Source organism: Dryas octopetala, chromosome 2, assembly GCF_963921425.1.
Source record: "Dryas octopetala chromosome 2, drDryOcto1.1, whole genome shotgun sequence".
NCBI lineage: Eukaryota > Viridiplantae > Streptophyta > Magnoliopsida > Rosales > Rosaceae > Dryas > Dryas octopetala.
The window spans coordinates 21,606,412-21,630,785 of record NC_141367.1 but is presented as its reverse complement, the minus strand read 5'-3'; the positions used below and the strand labels follow the sequence as shown (position 1 = coordinate 21,630,785).

At 36.3% G+C, this 24,374-nt stretch overlaps 4 protein-coding genes across 11 annotated transcripts; 3 read left to right on the top strand and 1 right to left on the bottom strand.

Moving 5' to 3' along the window:
• The first annotated feature begins 4,355 nt into the window (after positions 1-4,355).
• Positions 4,356-12,421, top strand: LOC147294087 (Acyl-CoA N-acyltransferase with RING/FYVE/PHD-type zinc finger protein). The gene is made up of 9 exons (XM_086232876.1): positions 4,356-4,578; positions 4,686-7,043; positions 7,534-7,666; positions 7,777-7,865; positions 8,568-8,791; positions 9,180-9,266; positions 9,796-9,895; positions 10,067-10,277; positions 10,384-12,421. The coding sequence occupies exons 2-9, from the start codon at positions 4,821-4,823 to the stop codon at positions 11,388-11,390; spliced, it is 4,074 nt and encodes a 1,357-aa protein (XP_086089002.1). The 5' UTR covers positions 4,356-4,578; positions 4,686-4,820; the 3' UTR covers positions 11,391-12,421.
• Positions 12,422-16,045: 3,624 nt separating this feature from the next.
• On the top strand, positions 16,046-18,527 carry IGPD (imidazoleglycerol-phosphate dehydratase). Its single transcript, XM_086232514.1, has 8 exons — positions 16,046-16,365; positions 16,446-16,570; positions 16,883-16,987; positions 17,093-17,185; positions 17,705-17,779; positions 18,041-18,103; positions 18,205-18,314; positions 18,482-18,527. Exons 1-8 carry the CDS (start codon positions 16,122-16,124, stop codon positions 18,507-18,509), a joined length of 843 nt encoding a protein of 280 aa, XP_086088640.1. The 5' UTR covers positions 16,046-16,121; the 3' UTR covers positions 18,510-18,527.
• An 873-nt stretch (positions 18,528-19,400) lies between these two features.
• LPA19 (photosystem II 11 kDa protein-like protein) lies at positions 19,401-21,190 on the bottom strand. Of its 8 annotated transcripts, none has more exons than XM_086232588.1 (4): positions 21,050-21,190; positions 20,652-20,847; positions 19,815-20,218; positions 19,401-19,721 (listed from the first exon to the last, which is right to left on the bottom strand). In XM_086232588.1, the coding sequence occupies exons 2-4, from the start codon at positions 20,743-20,745 to the stop codon at positions 19,584-19,586; spliced, it is 636 nt and encodes a 211-aa protein (XP_086088714.1). In that variant the 5' UTR covers positions 20,746-20,847; positions 21,050-21,190; the 3' UTR covers positions 19,401-19,583. The 8 variants fall into 8 exon arrangements, with proteins under 8 accessions (XP_086088714.1, XP_086088716.1, XP_086088718.1 ...); XM_086232590.1 differs by having other exon boundaries at positions 20,652-20,796; positions 21,050-21,177; XM_086232592.1 differs by having other exon boundaries at positions 19,815-20,202; positions 20,652-20,796; positions 21,050-21,177.
• Positions 21,191-21,400: 210 nt separating this feature from the next.
• LOC147294084 (small ribosomal subunit protein uS13z/uS13y/uS13x) lies at positions 21,401-23,742 on the top strand. The gene is made up of 4 exons (XM_086232595.1): positions 21,401-21,528; positions 21,634-21,794; positions 22,195-22,383; positions 23,395-23,742. The coding sequence occupies exons 1-4, from the start codon at positions 21,526-21,528 to the stop codon at positions 23,498-23,500; spliced, it is 459 nt and encodes a 152-aa protein (XP_086088721.1). The 5' UTR covers positions 21,401-21,525; the 3' UTR covers positions 23,501-23,742.
• Positions 23,743-24,374: the final 632 nt, after the last annotated feature.

Below are 24,374 nucleotides of genomic sequence, written 5' to 3'. Positions count from 1 at the left end.
TCGGGCTGACTTGACAAATTTGACACCTCTAATTTGAATAAATATTTAAACTACCTTTTTATTTAATCATAGCAACACTAAAAAAGAGAGAAGAAATTAATTTAGGCGAAAGCATCATTCCATCGATGAATCGGTAACTTCACTAATTGATTTATTACACAATTTTTCTTTCTAAAAATCAAATTTTGCGTATGAGATAATTGAGATGCCACACGACAAGGAAATATTAATACAGAGCTACAGACTACAGTCCGTGGGTAGAGTCGTGGGTTATATATTTGATGGTGGGCTTTCCAAAATAATTGACTCATTAGAGGTGGAGCCCAATGATATTGGATCAGTCTGACAAGATCCTTTTCAGTTTTACGATGAAATTGTAGCAGCTACAGAGGCTGTCTTGGAGTGTAGTTGAACACTTGAACATGAAAGAACACCATTTTTGTAGGAAATATACTTTCTGTCATTTGTCACTTTGAGAGAATTGTTATGGATGCAGATGTCATTCTCTGTTCATTTTAAGCTTATTTGACTCTGTTTGATATGACTTCCCACCCAATAACCTCTTCTAAGTGATAATTCCAACCAATCCAATCTAATTGGGCCAGTCGGTCCGGCCCACTTCTCTGAAATAACTTATATGTGGGCTTGGGCCTTGATTGGATGACTGTACTGCTTATTCAAATTGATCATGAGAGAAAGATTGCTAGTGCTAGAGGAGTCGACGAAAAATGGTATATTGGTATGTATATCCTTTATTTGTGTCACTTTTCAGTTTTCAACAAATTCTAGATATAATTGCTTTCATATTTTGATAAGAGGGCTGCTATTTGCACACTTTTTTTTGCACACCTTTTTTTTTTTTTTCCTACACACCCCACACACTCACCTCAAATTCAAAATCTCTCAACACACACCTAACCTATTACCAAAATAACCTCATTTCATTACACATCTCATCCTTCTCTGTCAACACACACCAGCACACACACCCCCATCATCTCTCACAAGCTCTCCCTTTCTCTGTCAATACACACGCACCACCACCCTGCACCAGGAAGCACCACCCTGCACCTCCCTCTTTCTTTCTCTTTCCTCTTCTCTGAATGGCGCACAACCACCACTACCACCACCTTATTCTTCCCCCTACCTGAGCCAAAACAACCACCACCACCACCACTTTTTTTCCTCTCTCTCTCTCTCTCTCTCTCTCTCTCTCTCTCTCTCTCTCTCCCTCTCTTTCTCTCTCCTTTCCTCTCTCATTTCCTCTCTCCTCTCGCCCAAGTAGACAGCAAAAAAAAAGGGTTGCAGGTGGTTCAGCAGACCAGTGTCGAACTTGTCGGTTTCGTTCTGCATGTAACTACCGAATGAACCAGGTTTGTTCAACGGTTACTTGTCGAACGAAACCAATGAGTTCGGCACTGGTCTGCCGAACCACCTGCAACCTTTTCTTTTTTTATGTCTGCTTGGGCCAGAAGAGATAGGAAATGAGAGAGAGAGAGTGTGAGAGAGAGAGAGAGAGGAAAGAAAAAGGTGGTAGTGGTGGTGGCTGTTTTGGCTTAGGTAGGGGGAAGAAGAAGGTGGTGGTGATGGTTGTTTTGGTGGTGCTGTGGTGGTGGTGCATGCGGAGAGAGAGAAGGAAGAAAGTGGTCAATGGTGGCTTAGGTAGGGGGAAGAAGAAGAAGAAGAAAAAAAAAATAGGGGAATGGGGTGTGAACTAGAGAAAAAAGAGAGGGAAAGAGGAGAGGGGCTGTATGATCTTTTTTTTTTTTTTTAATAGGGGTGCAAAAAGAAAAAAAAAAAAAAAAAGAGGTATGCAAATAGTAGCTCTCTTTGATATTAATGATGTTGGAAATCTTCAGGCTGCCACATCAGTTTTGTGGTTGATTTTTCTGGTTAAGTCTTCTCTACAAAACGAGCAAAATTCATTATGGGTTCTTTGAGAGGGTTCTTTTCAAAAAATCTGATACTTAAGTCAGTCATTTGCTAGTGTTTTAAGAATTAAGAGTTTCATATACCTTATTTCAATTTCACTTGGGGTGTTTATAATGGTTCTTCAAACTAGTAGTTGTGACCCAAGTGGTTATTCAATCTCGGTAACCACTAGCAACTTCTCTTGGGAAGCTAGTCTACTGAAACCACATTGTTGATCTTTAGCCTCTTCCCGTCTTTACTAGGGAATTTCAGATGAAGGGAATTATTAGGTGGGCTTCAGGTTTGGTCAAGCCCAATATCCATTTGGCTTGTTTAATAAAGACCTAACCTGCCACATAGGATTCGATCCACTATGGCCCATCAGATCAGTACATAAATATTCTATCCACCCTGGCTTGTTTGGCTTAAAAAATCTCTCTTTCTTGGCGCTCACCCAAGTACATAAATATTCTATGTTCTAATATGCCCATGTATGAGTATTAATTTATGCTTGTGATGACTGCTGACACAATGGACTTGGATACTAAAGCCAAGGAATGGAGCATATGAAGGAAAGGAAAAACAAGACCAATTAAGAAAATATCCATGAAGGTACAATGGACTTGGATAAGACAACACATGCTGCAAGCATGAGGCCAACACTTATGATCTTGTTTGATGCATATGATTAGATTAGATATGTTAAATGGTTTATGTATATTTAATAAATAAATTTATAATTTGAAGGAAGAAGATTGATTGATCATAAAGAGAAACTTATCTTTTTTAATATGCACAAAAATAGTGGGATTAGTGAGGATAAGTTTCCCTCATGACCAACCTATTTTATTTCTTCAAGTTATAAGATACCATCTATTTTCATCCTTAAATACACATAAATCTAGCCATTTATCATATTCAATCTAATCCAACTCTATGCATCAAACAAGGCGTACTGTTGGCGCCTGCACCATGTTGCTAGCTAGTTATGGAGACTAAACATGATTGACCTCTATAGTTTTGGATTTTATTTTAAGGCTAAAGTTCACATTTAGTCTATGTAGTTTGGGCTAGGTTCCACTTTGATCCATATAGTTTCAAACTTTCAATTGTGTTTTGATTTTGGTCTTGTATTTTACAAATCGTTGCAATTCAATGACATGTTAGCATTTTCGTCTATTAATTCGTGAAATTGATCACTGAACTGCTAACAGTTTGTAAAGTATATGACCAAAGTCTCAATGATTTGTAAAGTACATGACAAAAAATGTAACGAAGACAATTTAATGAACGAAAATGCTAATATGTTCTTGAATTGTAACGATTTGTAAAGTACATGATCAAAACCAGAACAATTAAAACAACAAGGACCAAAGTGGAACATAGCCTAAACTAGATGAACCAAAAGTGAAATTTAGCATTATTTAATTTCAAGATATTTTTTTTAGAGATAATTAGGCTTAGGTCTTTTAGAAAAACAGTTTTTAAATGAAGATTGGAGGTGTTTTAAAATTTATAAGAAAATCATTTTAATTCATAATAATTTATAAGAAAATCCTCTTAATTCATAATAAAGTTCTTCCTCGATTTGAAGAGTATTTTCCCTTATTTAAAGGGTATTTTCCCTTCTAGGGTGTAGAGTGTGTTTTGTAGAGGCTGAATGTTAGATTTTAACTTCGAAATTTTGGGCAAAGCCCAAAATTTTGGAATTAAAACCTAACATAAAGCCGTCAAAGAAGAAAAATAAAAGAACTTAATTAAAATCCTAAATCACTACCGGTCTTAATCTAAAAAAGACTCATAAAATTGACTGAACTCTAAATTTTTTTTTTTTTAATTAAAAATTTTAAATTCTTTTAAATATTTAGGGCATTCATCTTGAAAGAGGAGTATAATGGCTGTTAGAATTTGAGGAATATATAATCACTTTAAATAAATTGGAAAAAATAAAAGTAGAAATCAAATTTGGATTGAGACATGGCCTTTGCTATTGCCAATCAATCACCAAAAACAGCAAGTTCATATTATAGGCCCAGAGAACTGAGCGAAGCTCATCGTCACTTTGTCAGTATTGTTTTCATATTCACCCAATGCCCAAACCCATGCAAGATCCCTTTGTCTATGCACGTTCCTTCCACGCGCTCTCTCCATGGCGCGTGGCTCAAACATTGATCCTTAAACTGTTTGTTAATCCTTAACTGGGAGCTTGGAAGTAGTACAATCAAACTGTAAAAACAGCCTCCAAACCTCGTCCCGCTCCCACTCCGATTTCGCCACGTCGCCAACCCGACCCGATTAGACTCGGTGAGCATCTGACGTGGACTCATCGAGGCCGTCCATTCCGTCGAGCCGTGCCTCGTGCAGCTAGATTTGGAGGGAAATCTGAGAAAATAAATAAATAAATGTAACGCATAAATGAAAAATCCAAGAGGAAAAGAGAAAAAGGAGAAAAGAAAATATAAATACAGAGCAGCATGGTTGTGTTTTTGGTATTTACAAAGTGGCAATTGCAAATATTTACAATCCAAACCCAGCCATCCCCCCCCTCTCTCTCTCTCTCTCTCTGCCCCTCAACCCCCTCTCTCTGATTCGGAGAATTGTGTCGGCGATCGGACGTGTTCGAATCGGTGAAGCGCCGGTGACGGAATTCCAGGGCCTTCCGGCGAGGTAAGATTTCGTGAAATCTTCCTTTGCCGTTTCACTGTAAGGTGACGTTTTTGGAATTTGTGAGATTGAAATATAAGCATTTAGGTTTCTTTTTTTGTGTGCTTCAGATCTGGTAGGTTTTGGTTGGAGGGTTTTCTCTGTGAGGGAATTAGGGCTTCTGTGTCGGATTTTGCTGAATTTGGGATGATTTGAAGGGGAAGTCCTGAAAGTTAGGGGTTTTTGGTTTCGGGTCGTTGATGTAGATGGACGAAGGTGTGAGATCTGTTGGCCCTTCTGGGGTGTTGGTGAAGAACAGAAATTCTTCAGGTTGCTTAATTGTAAGAAAGAAACCAGACGGCTTGAGTGGTGGTGTTGGTTCTTCGAGTTCTAGGAAGGTTTTCGAATCGAAGAAGGAGAAGAAGAGGTCGAGGTTGGTCTTGAGTGATTCGGGGTCCAGTGATGAGCTATTGGTGCCTCCTCGTAGAAAGGTGGGACCTGAAACTATTCGGGTTTGTAATGGTTTAAGAGCTTTCGAAAAGGGCATTGTAGAAGGGAGCGAAATTGGTCAGAAGAGGGAAAGATTGGAATATGTTAGGCGTAATGAGGATGTTCTGATTGGTAAAAAATTTTTGGATGAGAGTGGAGGAAAGAGAAGTAAATTGGAGGTGTTTGAATTCAATGAGTATGATGGGATTGATGGGGAACTGATGCGAAGGAAACGGTTCGGTGATGGTGTAGTTGATTTTGGGGGAAGAAGATTTCCTGGACCAATGCATGTGGCACGAAGTGGCATTAAGAGGGAATTTGAGACTGGTTCAAGTAGACATGTTGTTGACAAGAGAAAGAATTTATATTTTGACAGGACAAGTAGCTTGAACCGGGGAGATCATACTGATAGGGGTAGGTTTGAAATGAATAGGGATGTAGCTCAACTACCCTTATTGAGAGACAAGTTCATGGGTCAATCAGATGAACCCATTAGGCTTCAGGGTAAAAATGGTGTTTTGAAGGTGATGGTGAAGAAAAAGAAGAATGTGGGTGGGCCACTGGAGAACTATAATTTCCACAAATCTGATGATAATAGAAAGGCTCCAAGGAGTGAAGATATTGCCAAGAAGAATGTTATTGTCCCTCCATTTTACTCAGAACCAAAGCTTATTGAGAAACCAGCTTCAGTTCTTAGGATAGAGAAAAACCATGTGAATTTGCGAAAGTCATTGCCCACTAAGAGCAGTAAGGGCTCCGACTGGGATTCGGAGGATAGTGATACTTCTTTGAAGCCAGGACCAAAGAATGTGGAAGCATCTAAACGTATGAATAAGGCAGGTTGCAAAGATGAAGATGCTCCTTCATGTGAAAAGATCCCTCCAACCAGAATTAAAGAAGGTAAAGTTAGACGTGGTAGTGGAACAGAGAAGCAAAAGCTACGTGAACGGATAAGGGAGATGCTCCTGAATGCAGGCTGGACAATAGATTATAGGCCTAGAAGGAACAGGGACTATCTAGATGCTGTGTACATTAACCCATCAGGTACAGCTTACTGGTCCATCATCAAGGCTTATGATGCACTTCAAAAGCAATTAAATGAGGAGGAAAATGAGGCTAAAGCTAGTGGGGATGGTTCATTTGCACCTATAACTGATGATGTACTCAGCCAATTAACAAGGAAAACTCGAAAGAAGATGGAGAAAGAAATGAAAAAGAAGCAAAGAGTTGACAGTGACAGTGAGAATGCAAAAGGAGTCCGTATGAAAAAATCTACAAGTGCCAAGTATGATCCAGAGAGCATGGATAGTGTTAGTTATGAGGAGAAACTAAGCTCCTTCTTAAAGCAGGGTGGTAAGTCGTTCAAGGGTAGAATGAATGAAAATGGTTTGGCCAGTGTAAACTCAAATGGCCAGAATTCCTCTCATCATTTACATGATAGTGTTGAAAAACCGTCCTCTGGATCTAGTTCTCATATGCCACATGGAAGGAAAAGTAGAAAGCTTGGACGATGTACTTTGTTGGTTCGCAGTTCTAACAAGGGCCTAAACTCCGAAAGTGATGGCTTTGTTCCATATACTGGAAAACGGACATTGCTTTCCTGGCTGATTGACTCTGGAACTGTGCAGTTGAGCCAAAAGGTGCAGTATATGAATCGCCGAAGGACTAAAGTAATGCTGGAGGGTTGGATTACAAGAGATGGGATTCACTGTGGTTGCTGTAGTAAAATCCTCACAATTTCAAAATTTGAGATTCATGCCGGAAGCAAATTGCGCCAGCCATTTCAAAATATATGTTTGGACTCTGGGGTTTCACTTCTGCAGTGTCAGATAGATGCATGGAATAGACAAGAGGATATTGAACGCATTGGTTTCCACTCTGTAGAAGTTGACGGTGATGATCCAGATGATGATACTTGTGGCATCTGTGGAGATGGTGGGGATTTGATCTGTTGTGATGGCTGTCCATCAACATTTCATCAGAGCTGCTTGAATATACAGGTGTGCTTACATTATTTTTCTGCAGAGCACAGTATCTGGTCCCCTAAGTGATTCTGTCTATTTTAAACAGTCCATTTTCTGTAATTTGTTTACCTTGGGATATATTATGGTTCATTGTTTTTTTTATTCTCTACTTATCAAGTCCTGTGTTTACTTTTGAAAGAGAGGATCTAGAGATTGTAAAAGTATGTTTAATTTTGAGATCTTAATAGGAATTTTAGCATTTTGAATCATGGAATTGGGTTTGTGTTTGTGTGGTCTGGGAAATACTGCTGACTGTGTTTGTAAGTCTTGACACTTGAGGGAAACTTACACGATTTTGAAATGGTGAGCCTATGGGGAATGATGCCAACGTGTCTTTGTGAGTTTTTCCTTTTAATGAGAGAGAGAGAGAGAGAGGTTGTGCTTAATAGTTTTGGCACATGCAAATTGGTTTATTTTGATTGTTTCTCTTTTGTTTAGGTATTTGAATATTGGCATCTTTTTGCAGATGCTTCCTCCAGGTGATTGGCACTGTCCAAATTGTACGTGCAAATATTGTGGGATAGCAAGTGAGAATGTTGCTGAAGAGGGCGATACAACTGTTTCTGAACTACTCACTTGCAGCCTCTGTGGGAAAAAATGTACTCATAATTTGTTTCTTTGCTTCTGAAGTGCTTGGCATCTGTTTATATGCTTTTTCTGCCATTTCTTTCAGATGCACTGCCTGAAATATAATTTTCTGCTTTTGTAGGTCACATATCATGCAATCAGGAGATGGATGCTAGTCCTGCAGATTCCAATAGTGTAGACTCTTCCTTTTGTGGACAAAAATGCAGAGAGGTATCACTTAATAGATTTAAGTAGTTTAACTAGTGTACATCAAGTTTATAAGTATTGATTTAGATGTACTAGTGTTTCCTATTGTATAAATTTGTAATTGATGTAAATTAGTTATATTTAGTGTTAATTAGTGTTGCTTGATGCAAAGTAGATTTGAATTAGTATGTAAATTATTGTCACAGATTGAAAATTCAATGAACTAAAACTGCTTTTCTACTTAGTGTAAGTTTCAAGATCACACTTGTATTGGTGCACACTTTTCATCTTATATGATAGATTTTTCATATATGAATATTTTATAAAGCTTCTTAGTGTAATTGATGCAGCATTGATTAGTTTTAGAAATCAGTTCTTAAAGTTTCATCCACAATCTCCATATTTTAAAGTAAATTTCCATTGTTTAGGACGATTATTACTGATATTTCCCCCAATATGGATATTTTGGTCAATATTTCTGCAAATTTCAAATATTGATATATTAGTAGATATTGACATTTTCATCCTTGTGTGACATGAAGTTCTTTTAGAAAGTAAGTAAATGTAAATTTGGTAAATCGTTTACAAAATTGTTTGTTCCTTGACAAAACCTTGTATGGCTTTGATTGATATAGAGATGATGTTTTTCTTCCCCTGCAACCTTTGTAACTTTTGTTCTCTTTTTTAAAGGAGCTGACTTAAACTTTAATTTTGTTGCTTCTTTAGCTCTTTGAGAATTTGCAGAAGTATCTTGGGGTCAAAAATGAACTAGAAGCAGGATTTTCATGGACTCTTGTTCATAGAATGGATGAAGATCGAGGATTTCCTCAAAGGGTCGAATGCAATTCTAGGCTCGCTGTTGCTTTGACTGTTATGGATGAATGCTTTTTGCCTATTGTTGACAGGAGGAGTGGGATCAATTTAATTCATAATGTTCTTTATAATTGTGGGTAAGTGCTGATCTCCGTTATTGTTGATTTGGTTTTGAGCTTTCACTTTGTGATTTTTGTGAATATGACCTTTTTATCTCATCTGGACCTTGCTACACCAGATCGAAGTTGTTTTTTTGGTGGGGGGGTTGAGGGGATGGGCACAATGGTGTTGGTTATTTTTCTGCTTCAAGTGTTTTTACCTTTTCAGATTTAATTAATCCAAAAATATTGAAATTCAACATAAATTTATGTATGTGTTGTGTTATGTTTACAATAATAACTTGCTGACTTTCCAAGATTAAATTGTAAACTTCATTTTCAAGTACGGTATTTATATGACCTTTTTTGTGTAACATAGGCTGCTAAGCTTTTGAGTAATGAATTATTTTGGCCCCCTTTTTCTTAGATCGAACTTCAATCGGCTGAACTACAGTGGCTTCTACACTGCAATTTTAGAGAGAGGTGATGAAATAATTTCTGCAGCATCTATCAGGTATATTCTCACATTTGATGGCCATTTATATCATTAGATGTTACACATGCCTTTTATCGCTTTTTATGCAGCAATTTTTCTTTTACATGCATTGGTTAAGCATGCCCCCGTTAATCATTATTTTTTGGTTTCCCATTTGTGCAAAAGAGTTAATCAAGTGTCCTGGGCTATTTTTACTTTCTATACTATCATTAGTAACATAATCAAGCATCATGAGTTATTTTTACTTTTTATTCAATTTTTTCAGTAACTTCTATTTCTTTTAATATAATTTGAGTCCATGAATTAGTCGGTGCAGTGCTATATGATAATTTGTTATTGTTGAATTTAATTGGGGTCCCTAAAATTACTGTGCATGTGTACATTTGAGCTTCACAATAAATTCAGACCATTGCATTGTCTACTGTTTAACTGGGTTTTGGTATGAGGGAAGAGTTCCCTCTTATATTGGTCCTAGAGATCTATGGTTCTCCATTTGGTTTAGCATGAAAACAGATTCTTACAATTATGTGGTTTACTTTCTGTTTAGGTTTCATGGTACCAAGTTAGCAGAGATGCCATTCATCGGAACTCGCCACATATATAGGCGACAAGGGATGTGTCGTCGGCTTTTTTGTGCCATTGAATCGGTAAAGCTATGAGAAACATGGTCCTTTTGTGATCTTATCTGCATGGAAAAGATACTTTAAACTCTTGAACTTGCTCTCTCTCTCTCTCTCTCTCTCTCTCTCTGTGCTGTGGTCTGACCTGCTATGTTTTTCAGTATGCCACTGATTGTTCTTGTTCTGTATATTTTGAAGGCTCTCTGCTCTCTCAAGGTTGAGAAATTGATTATCCCTGCAATTGCTGAACTCATGCATACGTGGACAGAAGTTTTTGGTTTTATTCCTCTTGAGGAATCATTCAAGCAAGAAATGAGGTCAATTAATATGCTAGTGTTCCCTGGTATAGACATGCTACAGAAGATGCTAGTGGATCAAGAAAATGAGGGAAACATGACAGCAAGAACAGGTTCTATATCTATTTAAAGGTGTTTATTGCTTTTCTTGATCACAATATATTGTCCGTTCTCTGACTTTGCTTTTCCTTTCCACCCTATTTTTTCACCTTGCAATAGGTCTAAAGAAAATGGAATGCATAGGCAACGATTGTATAAAGCCTGGGGACGGAAGCAAATCAGATCATGGTTCTCCAGCTGGGCCCGATCCTCGTGAGTTGGATGAAGCTGGTTTGCTTCATATTAATGAACCAGTTGATGAAGCTGCTGCTATGGAATCTGGTTCTCGATGTCTCGGTGTCTCCTTAAATGATACTCCTGTGATGAGTGGTTCTTTGGATGCTTCTGATGAACTTAAAAATTTAGATTCCACTGAAAAGAGTATATCTTCGGACTCTCCCTCAAGTGCCCAATTAGCTGGATCTACTTCTGACAGGAAATGTCCTCCTAATACAAGCCATGAAGCTCTAGAGACGGAAAATAAACCAGTGCCGGATTCTCCTGTTGAAGATAAAATGCTGTCTACCTCTCAGTGTCCTGGTGTTTCTTTAAATAACACTTCCATGTTGAGTAGTGGTTCATTGGATGCTTCTCATGAACTTAACATTCAGGTTTCAACCAAGGGGACTACTTCTTCTGACTCTGATTCAGGTACCAAGTTAGCTGAATATGCTTCTGATGCCAAACGCCAGTCTCCCAATGATACAAGCCATGATAAAAAGGTGGAAATAAAACCAGTTTTGGATTCTTCACAGACAGATAATTCTTCAAAGTCTCTGAAAGAAGGTGCTCTGGATGATTCCCATGAAGAGCATGTTGATGTTGCCTGTCTTGAGCCTATTCCTTCTTCAGGAGACATTTTTGCAAAGAACCCTGCAGAGGAAATTATTGGAGATCCAGATTCCAGTATTTGTGATGCTAATGAGAGTTCCTTGCTAAAAGAAGGTGATTTGGATGTTCAATTTGATTGTGAGACTAGAAATGAATCAGATGTAGCTCTAGAAGTTGCTTCAGATGTAGCTGCAGAAGTTGCTTCTGATGCAATGCATTGTGAAAATAGCATTCTTCAAACCTCTAGTGATAGTTCCAGGGCTGATTCTGGAAATGCTGAATCTGGTTCTGTTTGACATATTGAAGGCATGTTTGCTGAATTCTGTATGCCAGTCTATTCTCTCCCAGTGTGGGAATGCCTAAGTTCACAATTTTGCAGGGCGTTGGAGCTAGTGTATGCCCTATTTCGGAATGCGTGAATAAGTGGTATTCATTACAACTACAAGGAAATTAATAGCCATTTGCCTTGTTTCTCAGTATGATTTTAAGGTTCTAGTTCAACTTAAGTGGACCTCAAGATTTTTTATCCTCGAAAGTTTCAAGAAGTGCCTTTGTTGCATCTAGGATGGTCTCATGTACAATTAAGTCTATGGTGAATTTGCTCCTTTGAGACACCACCTTGAACGTTCTAGGTATGCCAGCTAATATACTGATGCTGCTTCATCGTGTGGATGTCTGGATCTGCTTGATGTGAAGTTTGGAGTTTCTCCAATGTCAGCTCATCGCATGAAATAGGTGGTTTCAGAAAAATTTAGCAGGTTTTTTCATGTTATTATAACATTTGTTCCTAGTGCCGGTGCAGCAATTGGTAACACACCTCAGCCACAATTTTGGTTGCCCAACTGTTTGGCAGCAACGAATTTCTATATTGTCAAGTTTTGGAGCTCAGATCAGCTTCTCATTCAAAAAGTAAAGCATGGGGCTTCACCATTGAATTTTTTAATGGTACATGTGGATGATGGTCAAGGTCTGGACTGAAAGGGAAAAAGTTGTTCTGCTGTTCAAAGGAGTTGTTCCATGCATTTGATGAGGATTTTCCATAAGATGTTTGAAACACTCATTAGTTTTGTAGATTTATTGGACAAAAATTCACATTGCTCATAAGATTATGAGCAATATTTCTGTGTATATGGTTGTTTCCCTTAACTTTAAGCTCTTAAGTTTTGTTTATTTTAGTTTCTCTTGTATTCTGCTCTATTCAAGGCAATGTTAATGTTTATTGTTAAACGGGCCATTCAATGTTACATTGTATCCAGGGGGCAACATAGAAGGGAATAAAATGGCCCCTGCAGACTTTTGAAACAAAAAAACAATAGAAGTTGTAGAATATCAATGTGTTGAGTATAGCTTGGGCATGTTCGTCACTTGCAAATTATGTTCTTTCTTTTCTTATATTCTATTATTTTCATGAATATTACAGTTAAATCAAAATACCACCTAACTCAAACCTCGCAATCACATTTGGATTATTATTTTTAATTAATTAATATTGCTTAGCTTTTTTTAGTTGGGAAAGGGTTTATTTGAGCAAAATTATTTTCTTATCTTAGATTCTTTACCCAACTTTCTGTATAACCTCTTTTACTCACATTCACACTTGGAAGGCAATGCTAACTGAAACACCACTAATTATTTGACAATGAAACTCTACCAATGGGTTCTAAATCAAAATTTCAATTTTCAATACTTATTACTTAAACGTATATATTAACAATAATTTGTTATGTCAGCCTCAAATATGACAATAACAGAAAGATGCATTCATCATTGTAAATTATTTGTAGCACTCTTAACACAAAATATGATATGTTCATTGTAGCATCTCCTTAATAGAACCAAAACAGGTATTCTGAGTTGAAGAAAAGTTTTTCCAACATATGCCTACTTAACTGCCTTTCAAAACAGTTAGGCATCTAACCCAAAAAAACATGGACATATTTAAATATAGAGAAAATTGCACCATTGGTCCACGATTTTTTTTTTTCCTTTCCTTATTAGTCTATTAACTTTGTGACGTTTTTCATTGTAGTCGAAACCGTCAAATTAGCACAAACGGCTGTATATTTAATTATGGAATAATGCTATATTTACCACATTCTTATACCACATTTTTATACCATCTTATGTGTCATTACTTTATTGGACAGAGTTTTTCTTTTTCTTTTTGGGTTTTTATTTTTATTTTTTAGTATCCAATGTATGAATGCCATATAAGTTGCCACATAAGGTGGTATGAAATTGTGATATAAAAATGTGGTATATCTAGCACTACTGTTAATTATGTGTTGTGCTCATGAGGCACTTTTGTGGTCCTCTAATTCTTTACTTTGTTTCATATTGATCCATTAATTCTTCACTTAATCCCAAATCGGTCCACAATAATGCCCCCACATATGTGACACATGACTAAAATAGACATTCATTTATGTTAATTTGTCAGTTTGAACTACAATGGGAAATATCACAAAATTAACAGACCAATAAATAACAAAAAAAAATCGTGGACCAATATGAGACTTAAGTGACGAAATAAATGGACCAATGATGCAATTTTCTAATAAAAAACTAAGGCCCTGTTTGGTAATAGATTTAAAAACAATTTTTTAGTTTCAAAAACACTAAATCATTTTAAAATTTAAAATTAATCATGATTTTTAAAAATAATTTTAAAATAAATACCAAACGGACCTAAGCATCCGGCACAGGTCTTCCAATGAGTTATACATGAAATTATGGACGGTAGCGTAGCATTCATGACTGCCATAAACAAAAGGGGGAGGGAGTAAAGGCAATCATAGGATCAACAAGTACCTATAACAACACACAAGACAATAGCAAAACCAAAATAATAAGAAATGTGATAAAAGAATATAAAATAACACAAAAACAAATTCATATATTGAGAATTCAATGTTTAAATCATGTTTCTAATCTCTACTATTACAAAAGCCGGGATAAGTTAACTCATGAAAAGCACATGCTTACAAAGTTTTTATGAATATATTTTGGGATGTAGCAGCATTCAAAGAATGTGTTATACCATTCATACCAATAACTAATTATATGAAGATTTAATATATGTATAATAAACACAACTTAAAAATTTCATATTGCTTTTTTTAGACACTATTGAGATTATTCTGAAAATACATTTGAGATATTGGTGAAAATTAAATAGTTATGTTTCGACTTTCCAATTATAAAATCTTTTGTCCATTTTTAATTGTATCTCAAACTACTGTTTTGTTAGGCATGTTGTAGAATACTAAATAAGCTCTATAATGTTGATCTTCATTGTTTTGAATTACAAGATGAGGTGAGTTTGGATATAGATTTGGATTTGGGATTCAAGCCTTAAGCATCTTTGTACATATAATTTTGATATAATAAGAAAGTCTTTTGCATTTGCAAGCACAACCATATTGCCATGTTGTCTCTTGATTTTTATGGTCATGAGATCCACTTCCAATAGACGTGCATACATGTAACATAACACAATGGTCATTAAAAATGCTTAAAAACCATTGAATGGAATGAATGGATCAATATTGCTTTGTCTAGGATTTCATAGATGGAAATGCAAAGGGAGCCAATGGACATGTACACAGGCGTAGTCCCTTACCTCTATGGTGTGCTTTATTGACTCAAGCGTCGTGAGCGGAAGTTTCACAAGCTGGAAATTGAAGAAGTTCCACATGATTTAGTTCATTGAAGAAGATTTAGAAGTGTGGATATTGCAGTTATCATCTCAAAAAGGTGGAAGAATGTTTGGCCATGTAATATGTCTTTGATGATTTGATCCATGATTTGATGTTTTTTTAATGCCAATTCTTGTGCTTGCTAATGTGACTCAATGGATTGTATATTTGTATGCGTGTATTATATTAAAGTGTGTTTTTATCAAATTGTTCACTAATATACCTTGAATTTACCTTGTATGTTTGTTTCTTATTTTATTGATGATCATCACACAAATGAAGATATATAGTAAATGATAAAAAAGTCAATTTTGAAAACTTTATAATAAAATAAGTCAAAATGTTAGATATTAAAAAGATCAACCTAAGTTTTAAAAAATGAATGTAAAAAAAAAAAAGTTTAAAAAATGATAAAGTTTAAAAAGTGTTTGTGTCTTTAAGGCCCGCATTATAATTTGAGATAATTAAACTTGGATCCTTTAGAGAAACAGTTTTTAGATGGAGACCGGAGTTGTTTTAAAATTTATAAGAAAATAATTTTAATTCATAATAAAGTCTTTTAATTTATAAGAAATTTTTTTTAATTCATAATAAAGTCCTTCCCCATTTGAAGAGTATTTTCTCTCCTAGGATGTAGAGTGAGCTTTGTAGAGGCTGCATGTTAGATTTTAACTCCGAAATTTTGGGTTAATGTGTAGAGTGAGTTTCGTAGATGCTGCATGTTAGGTTTAACTCCAGATTTGAGCGGAGCCCAAAATTCCGGAGTTAAAACTTAACATAAAGCCGTCAAAAAAGAAAAATAAAAGGATTTGACCTTAAATCACTACCTGTGTTATTCTAAAAAAAACTTATAAATTGGACTGGACTGTAAGTTTCCCTTATAATTTTAGAGTTTATGGTTGTATTTTTATACTATAAGTGGGCAGACCTATTATGCATTTATGCTATTTTTGATTTTTGGATTTAAAAAACACTCATATATTTATTTATTTTTTTTTTTTTGCCCAGACACTCATATTAAATAAACAACCACATAGAGGAATTCATTTTTGCTCACCACCTTTAAAGCATTATTTTCTAATAAAATTTTGACAAGTGAAGTTTTTAAAGATAAAAGTAGAAGTTAATGACAAAATTACTTTTTTTTTTTCATTAAATTTTCAGAAAATATGAGTTGTCAAATTTGTATTGGAAGGTAACCACACAGAGTTTAGGGTGTGTTTGGACTTTGGGAAGAGTTCAAACAAAGATTAGTTTACCAAAGTACACCGACTAAAATCTTATAACTCTGGCACGGCATTCTATACAAGTTTCCATCTCCGCCACCAAATGGAGCTATCAGCACCACCTGGTATTCTAAGCTATAATAGCTATTCATCCCCATCTCCGCCACAAAAACCGAAGGTTAGCTTCGCGGTTTCTCGGACATTCACACTCGCTCGTCGTCAACGCTCACTTTCTTCACTAAACCGCCAGCTCAAACGCATGGACTCTCAGACAGGCATTCCCCGTGCCTCTCTGGCCGAAAACAATGGCTCAACTCTGACCGATTCCCCAAACCCAGTTAACTCAGGTAATCTTAATCCTAATCTCAGTTCTTAAACTGGGTTTCAATTTTGATGTGATTACAATATGCTGGTGAAACTCTCTTAGGGGCTCGAATTGGGGAGGTCAAAAGGGTGACCAAGGAGACCAATGTCTCTGTCAAATTAAACCTGGATGGCACTGGAGTTGCTGATTCTAGTACTGGGATTCCCTTCCTTGATCATATGTTGGATGTCAGTAATTTTTTGCTCTTAGCTTTTTTAATCATAAACCTCAATTCAATCTTAAAAGCCAATTTAAAGTGTTCTTTTCATCAAGAAAAAGGAAGAAAAACTTCAATTCGGTAGTAAGAGGTGTGTTTGGGATTGCTTTTGCAATACCAAGAGCGTTTCCCAGATACCCAAAAGCATTTTTTTAGTGTTTAGATAAAAAGTTTTGTTCTTTTTGGTTAGAGGAACACTTTTTAGTTTGGTTCAGGCAATATTTTTGTTTCATTTGCTTTGTGTATGATGCATTACTTATCTGTTGTATTTATTTGATTATAGCAACTTGCTTCGCACGGGTTGTTAGATGTTCATGTAAGGGCTACTGGTGACATCCACATTGATGATCATCACACAAATGAAGATGTTGCTCTTGCTATTGGAACGGTATTGAAGAAGGCAGCCCATCTTGATGTTAATGTTCAGGACCTACTTTTTGCTAGCTTCTTTGTATTGATCCACATGTCTAAACAAGCTTTGTTTGGTCTACAGGCTTTGCTTCAAGCACTTGGTGATAGAAAAGGAATCAACAGGTTTGGTGACTTCTCTGCTCCACTTGATGAAGCACTGATACATGTTGCATTGGTATGTTCTGTGCGATCATTTGTTTAAAATAAATTATTAATATTGACAGTTGGAATTTTTATGTTAATTCTTAAGGTTAACCTTTAGACTCATATAATGTTTGAGAACAAATTTGATGCTATCATCAATTGATATGATAATGTGACTTCAAGTAACCTATGCCTTGCACTGTCATAAATTCATATAATATCAATAAATGAAACTGAGTAAAGATTATCTTTGGGGCTGAGCTTCAAATCATGAGATTTTGATTTCAAATACATGAGGTGATCTTTTGCACCGATTAGCGCTAACTATTCAATATACTTCTTGTTGGTAGTATCCTTGATAACAAGGGAAACCCCTAAGTTTGAGGGCCAATCTTGATGGGGTTTTGAGACTACAATTTTATTTATTTATTTTGTTTTTTCAGAGGAATAGTTGTTTAGTGGTTTATTGTATTTACTTAAGGTTAACTCCTTTTTTAAGTACTATATTCCAAAGTAAGAAATATTTGCTTAACTAGAGATTTTTGTTCAGGATTTATCTGGCCGACCACATTTGGGTTACGATCTACAAATACCCACTGAGAGGGTTGGCACATATGACACTCAGGTAAACTACCTTTCTTTGTTTGCTTTTAAACCTAGGCTTCAAATTCCTGCTGCATATGTTGTCTATCTATAGAGCATTGCATTTGATCTTCAAATTCTTGCTGCAATATCTCCAGCAGAGATATTCATTGCCGGGAGATATTGGTTTGATATGATACTCTATTCTTATAGTAAAGACTTGACTAATCTTATATAGTGTGTTTTTTCTTTTGGAAATTTTTATTTAATTTACTAATGGTTGTTTAAACTCTCATTTTCATAGCTGGTGGAACATTTTTTCCAGTCTCTGGTGAATACTTCCGGTATGACACTTCACATTCGGCAGGTACTATACAGAGCTTCTTAAATAATCCAAATATTTGTGTGTTCAGACATAGCTCCAGTTTTAAGTTTTTGACAGAATTTTCTAATTTTGGTTGGACACAGCTTGCTGGAAGAAATTCTCACCATATCATTGAGGCAACCTTCAAAGCATTTGCAAGGGCTCTCCGACAAGCGGCAGAACATGACCCTCGTCGTCTTGGGACCGTGCCAAGGTTTGATATGAACCTATTTTAATTGAAATTGAGTAGTCTTTGAATGGATAATTTTTTCCATGGATTCTTTTCTTGCTCTTTGGTGAATCAACCATGTTATTCGATATGTTATTTACTCTATGGCATGTGAAACTCAATCTGAACTTTGTGGAGCCTATTATGTGCAGTTCAAAAGGTGTCCTGTCACGTTCTTGAAGCATACATCAAGGGAATTCAGTTTGATGGTATCTCATCATTTTCTAAAATGATCGTCAGTCAAAGCTCCACCATGTTAAGACAAAGCAAGTTATGATCAGATGCTGGAGTGTTAATGGTTACAGTGATAGATGTGGTGGAGATTAGGATTCATCTACTTTCAAGTCTTTCATACTTGTCACTTCCATTAAGTCCCTATTTATCACTTTTTTATGATAATTTTGGTATCTTTCAAATTATGTTCATATTGATCACACTCTTATATGCTATTCCTCATTGTTGTAAAAGTTCTGGGAACTAAGATGCTTGTTTAGTATATGGTGGTTTCGATGTGGCAAATGGCCTTTCCTTCTCTTGCCTGAAAGAAGTTCGTTTAAGAGTTAATTATACTTACATCCCCTGAGGTTTATCGTCTTTTCACATACACCCTTTGGGGTTTCAACAATTACACATACACCCCCTGAGGTTTCAAAATTGTTGCACATAACCCCTTATAGTGAGACGAAAAATGATGAGAAATTATGCAAAAAGGCATGCTAAGGGGTTAAATGACCTAATAAGATTACTTAAAATGTAAGGTCCAACCTCAATACAAATATTTTCTTTTTTGTTTATTTATTTTTTTTCTCTTGTAGGGGTTATATGTAATAGTTTTAAAACCTCAGAGGGTGTATGTGTAATTTTTGAAACTCTAAGAGGTGTATGTGAAAAGACGATAAACCTCAGGGGGTGTAAGTTTAATTAACTCGTTCGTTTAAATATCTTTGCTCTGTTTCTTGCTACAATTTGTCTCTCACTTTCTTTTGATTTTTTCTTGTTTTCAAAAAGAAAACAATAGAACTCCAATAAGTGTATAAGAAATCCATCGAGGTAAATAATGAGAGCAGAAAATGTCAACAAACAAATTTCACTATATGAATATTGGACAACAAGTGAGTTCAAGTTGGTTCTTAGACTAGAAGAATGAATGGAGGCACCAAAATGAAGCTTTTTCTCATCCTAAAACAAGCTAATGTCTTGCACCAAACTGAATGGTGGAATAGATACTTGTCTGCCCTCAGAAAAGCTGATGTCTCATAAAAATTCTTCAGCTGTATTCAAATCATTCAATATTTCAGACTTAACTGCTTCAGGCAATGGGGCAGATGGCCCTGCCTTTGAGTAAAAGCCAGCCAACGATCTTATTGCCTTTTCAAGCTCAACATAAGATTCCTGCAAGGGAAGCCAAGAAACTAGACTTGTTAGTAATTAGTTTACTAATTTAAATATTTGAGGAGATACAGCAAGAAAGAAGAAGAAGAATACCTCTTGAGCCACTGTTTGTTGTCCCTTCCAATTGCTCAAATACTCTCGAATTGATTCCTTTGCTGCATCTGCAGTACGTCTAAATTTAGCATTGTCCTTGGGGTCTTCCTTCAATGATTCACGCAGTGTCTTCACAACTTCTCTTGCTGACTTCAAGTAAGCCTTTGGCAACACTCTTCCGGACTTTGTTTTTGCATTAGGTTCGAGCAGTGATTTGATGGCACCCAAAACTCCATCCTTTTCCTCTTCACTATTCGACTTATCTTCAGCCCGAATTGGTGATGGTGCTAAGCCGTAGTTAATGGTTAGAATCATAACAATTGAAGCACCAGCACAGGCTACAACATGACGGCGACTTGATGAAACTTCTTGAGAGGGTAGCACACACCTGGATTGCACTTTATCTGTTATGTTGCAAAAAAACAGTCAAAAGAGAAAAGATGTGTAATGAGGTATCTGCATCAGGGGAGAAGCATAAGAAGTCTTTTTTTGTACTGACTGGTCAAGTCAAGCTTTCCAGGAAGACACCACAACAAGCATTACACAGAAAATGAACATGGGGTGGGTCATAACTCATAAGAGTAACCCATATGCTTAGAGGTTAATAATGTAGATGGGTGAATTTTTCGGTAACCATTTAGATCAAATAACCTTTCACCATGAAAACTTCCACTCTAGGACAAATGACAAAGCACAATCTGTTTCTACCATAACCTCAAGAAATGATTCTATGTACATGAAGAACTTCAGGAAGACAAAATTTGATACAGAAACAGTACAAGTATGAAACTTCCAGGCACTGAAGAAAGAAAAGACATTAGAAATTTTGGTGCTTACACTCTTTGGCAGGTTTCAAGGTATTCTCTGTTGATCTTGACCTGCAAATTACAAGGGGACATATCTTTGCTACAAGAAGAGCAGGCACACCCATTTTTTCTTCAATTAATCTCAGGAACTATATCCATTGCATTCTACAAATGAGCTGCAACCAAGTAATCAAAACAGCACCAATCTCTTGAATCGTGCTCAGCTACTACCCCATTTACACAGAATTGAGAATTTCACCATCACAAAAAATAGTAAAACACAGTATACACTCATGAATTCAGAATGCCATAAATGATTATAAAAGAAAGCAACTTAGTCCTGTTTACTGATATACTTCAAATAACACTAGTCAATTACATATCATAGTTGCTCAGAATTGGAGAGGTGTAAGCAAGAGAAGAAATTACTTGTTATTTGAAACGGAACAAGGGATTCAACAACTTGGTGGTCGCCTAGAGAAAATGTTCTTGTACAATCTCTGCCTCTGCTTCTTGGTTCCAAATGGTTTCTGTTTCTGATCATCTTTGGAGCCGTGGATTTTATCCAAAGAGGCACGGAAATAAAGACAATGAAGGGCATCTTTAGTTTTAGAAAGACAACTATTTGTGGTGGGTACAAATGGAATTTTACTATTATCCCTTATACTTATGCTGAGACCCCACATGCAATTAGATCAACGGTTATCACATCATCAAATAAATTCTACACGTAGGTATCTGCCGCACCTTATAATTGCCATCTAGGGTTTTGGGCTTTAGCAAATTCCTCCAAATCAACCCTTTTAAAGCCATCGTCTTCTACCCTCCTTCACCCGGCGCGCACACACACATACACACGCAGAGTCAGAGAGAGAGAGCAAAAGCCAAACCCTAAGGCTGTAGCCATGGTGAGCCAACTTGCTCCGATCTTCTCGTTTCAACGATTCTCTTCATCTTTGATTTTATAATCTCATTCTCCTTATCTTATTTCGATTTTTTTTTTTTTTGTGCAGGCTCTGGTAGCAAATGAGGAGTTCCAGCACATTCTGCGTGTGCTGAACACGAACGTCGATGGAAAGCAGAAGATCATGTTCGCCCTCACCTCCATCAAAGGTATTGGTCGCCGTTTCGCCAACATCGTCTGCAAGAAGGCCGATGTCGACATGAACAAAAGGTTCGTTTTTTTTGACCTTTTATTTCATTGCAAAAATTATAGTAGATCTATTTAGCTCGATGTGACTTAGCAATGCCTGGTTCATTTTCATTATAAGATATAATCATATACTTAAATTTTATTTATTTTGTGTTTTACAATCATAACAATAGTTAACTTTATATTTTATCATTAGCCAAAACATTTTTTTGGTTGTTTGAAAATTGTCGTATCGTTTTGATTCTGGAAGGACTGATTCATTTTTATTTTTTTTTTAAATCAATTTGAATGTGTGAATTTCTATTTGAAATTTTAATAATTGACCTGATTTTGTGATGTCGGCTTGTGAATAGCACTCCCCTTTGATCATCCATCTTCATATTACAGTATATGGTCCTGACTTATAAATGGGCAACTGCAGGGCTGGTGAGTTGTCTGCTGCAGAGCTCGACAATCTGATGACCATCGTGGCAAACCCCCGCCAGTTCAAGATCCCTGACTGGTTTCTGAACAGAAAGAAGGACTACAAGGATGGAAAGTATTCTCAGGTGGTGTCCAATGCCTTGGACATGAAGCTCAGAGATGATCTTGAGCGATTGAAGAAGATCAGGTCTGATTTTTTTATTTTTTTTTAAATTAGAATTGTTATCGTTAATATTTTGTTCTGTGTAGTTCTGTATTTGTACTCTTCTTTTTATGAGTCTCGATTATTTATTGTTTTCTGCTTGAAGGTTTTCTTGTTATGAGTTTCCATCAACTGACCTTGTATTTTTTTTATTTGTGTGTACTGCTGGCCATCTTTGTTGGTCTACTGAGCTTGTGCATTGAGCTCCTCTTTAAGAGTTAAATGTATTTTGTTATTAGTTAGTAATTTTGTACAGTATGGAAATTGTTCAGGATAGAATTCGCCTAGATTATATATGGCTTCAACTTAAAACATTGTCTTTGAGAAGAAGCCAAGTAATTTGATTCTTGTTTTTGGTCTTGCATTCTCTTTTAGAGTGAGAAACATGTCAGAAATACAAATAATATGGTTGACCTGTACCTTCAAGTGAATGTTAGTACTAGAAGACTCTGTACATTATGGCTGGTTTATGATTAACTCAAACATTTTTAAAGTACTTAGAAAAAAAATTGTTATTGACTTACAGTCATTAACTGCCTTCTGTTCTTATGTTAGTGAAATGATCTGGCTTGTCAGCCTTGTTTGCCACCCCTGCCCCCTTTCTCCTTTTTTCTTAGGCCAATTAGCCTTGTATAAGCTCTTGATTTGATAAGAAAGTTGGTTTCCGTCATAGATGAATGATGTCAGTTTCTTAACTTGATTTTTTATTATTCACCTTTACTCTGGATTTTTTCTGAAGGATATCATCTCATAGAATGGCTAGTAATTTATCTATTCACATGACATAGTATCCATATGCAATGAACTGAGAAGCCTCAGTCCCAAAAAATCTTAGAAGCCTAATAGGTCAGGGCTGGCTTAATGTAGAGGTTGTCCTTTTGAGTTAAACTTGGGCAATTTATGTATCTGATTTTACTTGATGTTTGTTTTTGATATCTGTGATCAATTTTGATGCATGCTTGGATTAGTGACTGATATTTCTTTCTCAATGTGCAGGAACCATCGTGGTCTTCGACACTACTGGGGTCTTCGCGTGCGTGGACAGCACACTAAGACAACTGGTCGCAGGGGGAAGACTGTTGGTGTTTCTAAAAAGCGTTGAGGAAAAAACATTTGTTCGGGCTTTCTTGCATGTCATGTTGCGCATTTTGTTTTACTTTTTAAGATACCCCTTTAGTTTAGCACCCTCAATCTACGTCAGTTTTGATGGATTCATGCAGTATGTCTAGTTGTCTTTTTTTTCCTTCTGACTGCTTGGTCTTGGTGTTTGAGGATAGTATGTCATGCAATGGAATTTGACCATTTATATTACTTATTAGTGTTCTCTCAGTTATCTTTTTGGAATTTGAGATTGTTAATTGCGACGCCGTTCTTTTATGCTTTTTAATTGAGATGTGTAATTCAAATCGAAACCAAGTATAAATGGTTTTGGCAGGCATGTTTCAAATTACTATTGCATCTTTTGGTGCGAAAAGCTAAAATGCTTGTCGCCTCAACCTCCAAACAATGAAAGTTCAGTGTAGTAAAAAATTTATAATATGATCTTCCTTACCACCACCATTGGATTGTTGCACTTGCATTTGGACTTAGATCTTGAACCTTGGATGTTGGACCTCAAACGTCGGGATCTGGCTTCAATGGGAATGTCTTATGGGGTATCCTTTCGCATTTGAGGTGAAATACACAATGTTTGAGGCTCACCTCATTATGAGATTCCCCATATGGCCAATATCCATGTCCCATTCTCTCAAACTTTTGATCTCAAACACCAAACTTTGAGCTTGGTGCTTGGGTTTTCAATTTCCTACTATAATTCTATTTTTCTAATAAATAATCAAATTCCATTCTCTAAAACAAAAAGGAAAAAATTTTCATTTTATGCCCCTAGTTAAGAAAAACTTGCTCATTGAATTAAAGGAAGGGGGAGGGGGGGGGGGGGGGGGGCTATTCAGACCACCTAAAACCACTGTGTTGAC

Excerpts from the sequence above, each read along its gene's own strand:
- LOC147294087 (XM_086232876.1), top strand. The coding sequence starts at position 4,821 with ATGGACGAAGGTGTGAGATCTGTTGGCCCTTCTGGGGTGTTGGTGAAG. Across the intron at positions 7,667-7,776 it reads CAGCCTCTGTGGGAAAAAAT|GTCACATATCATGCAATCAG; the intron begins GTACTCATAATT and ends CTGCTTTTGTAG. Across the intron at positions 10,278-10,383 it reads AAACATGACAGCAAGAACAG|GTCTAAAGAAAATGGAATGC; the intron begins GTTCTATATCTA and ends ACCTTGCAATAG.
- LOC147294084 (XM_086232595.1), top strand. Across the intron at positions 21,795-22,194 it reads GATGTCGACATGAACAAAAG|GGCTGGTGAGTTGTCTGCTG; the intron begins GTTCGTTTTTTT and ends GGGCAACTGCAG. Across the intron at positions 22,384-23,394 it reads GAGCGATTGAAGAAGATCAG|GAACCATCGTGGTCTTCGAC; the intron begins GTCTGATTTTTT and ends CTCAATGTGCAG.
- LPA19 (XM_086232587.1), bottom strand. The coding sequence starts at position 21,164 with ATGATCAGAAACAGAAACCATTTGGAACCAAGAAGCAGAGGCAGAGAT. Across the intron at positions 20,219-20,651 it reads CTTGAAACCTGCCAAAGAGT|ATAAAGTGCAATCCAGGTGT; the intron begins GTAAGCACCAAA and ends GCAACATAACAG. Across the intron at positions 19,722-19,814 it reads AACAAACAGTGGCTCAAGAG|GAATCTTATGTTGAGCTTGA; the intron begins GTATTCTTCTTC and ends CTTCCCTTGCAG.
- IGPD (XM_086232514.1), top strand. The coding sequence starts at position 16,122 with ATGGAGCTATCAGCACCACCTGGTATTCTAAGCTATAATAGCTATTCA. Across the intron at positions 16,366-16,445 it reads CCCAAACCCAGTTAACTCAG|GGGCTCGAATTGGGGAGGTC; the intron begins GTAATCTTAATC and ends AAACTCTCTTAG. Across the intron at positions 18,104-18,204 it reads TGACACTTCACATTCGGCAG|CTTGCTGGAAGAAATTCTCA; the intron begins GTACTATACAGA and ends GGTTGGACACAG.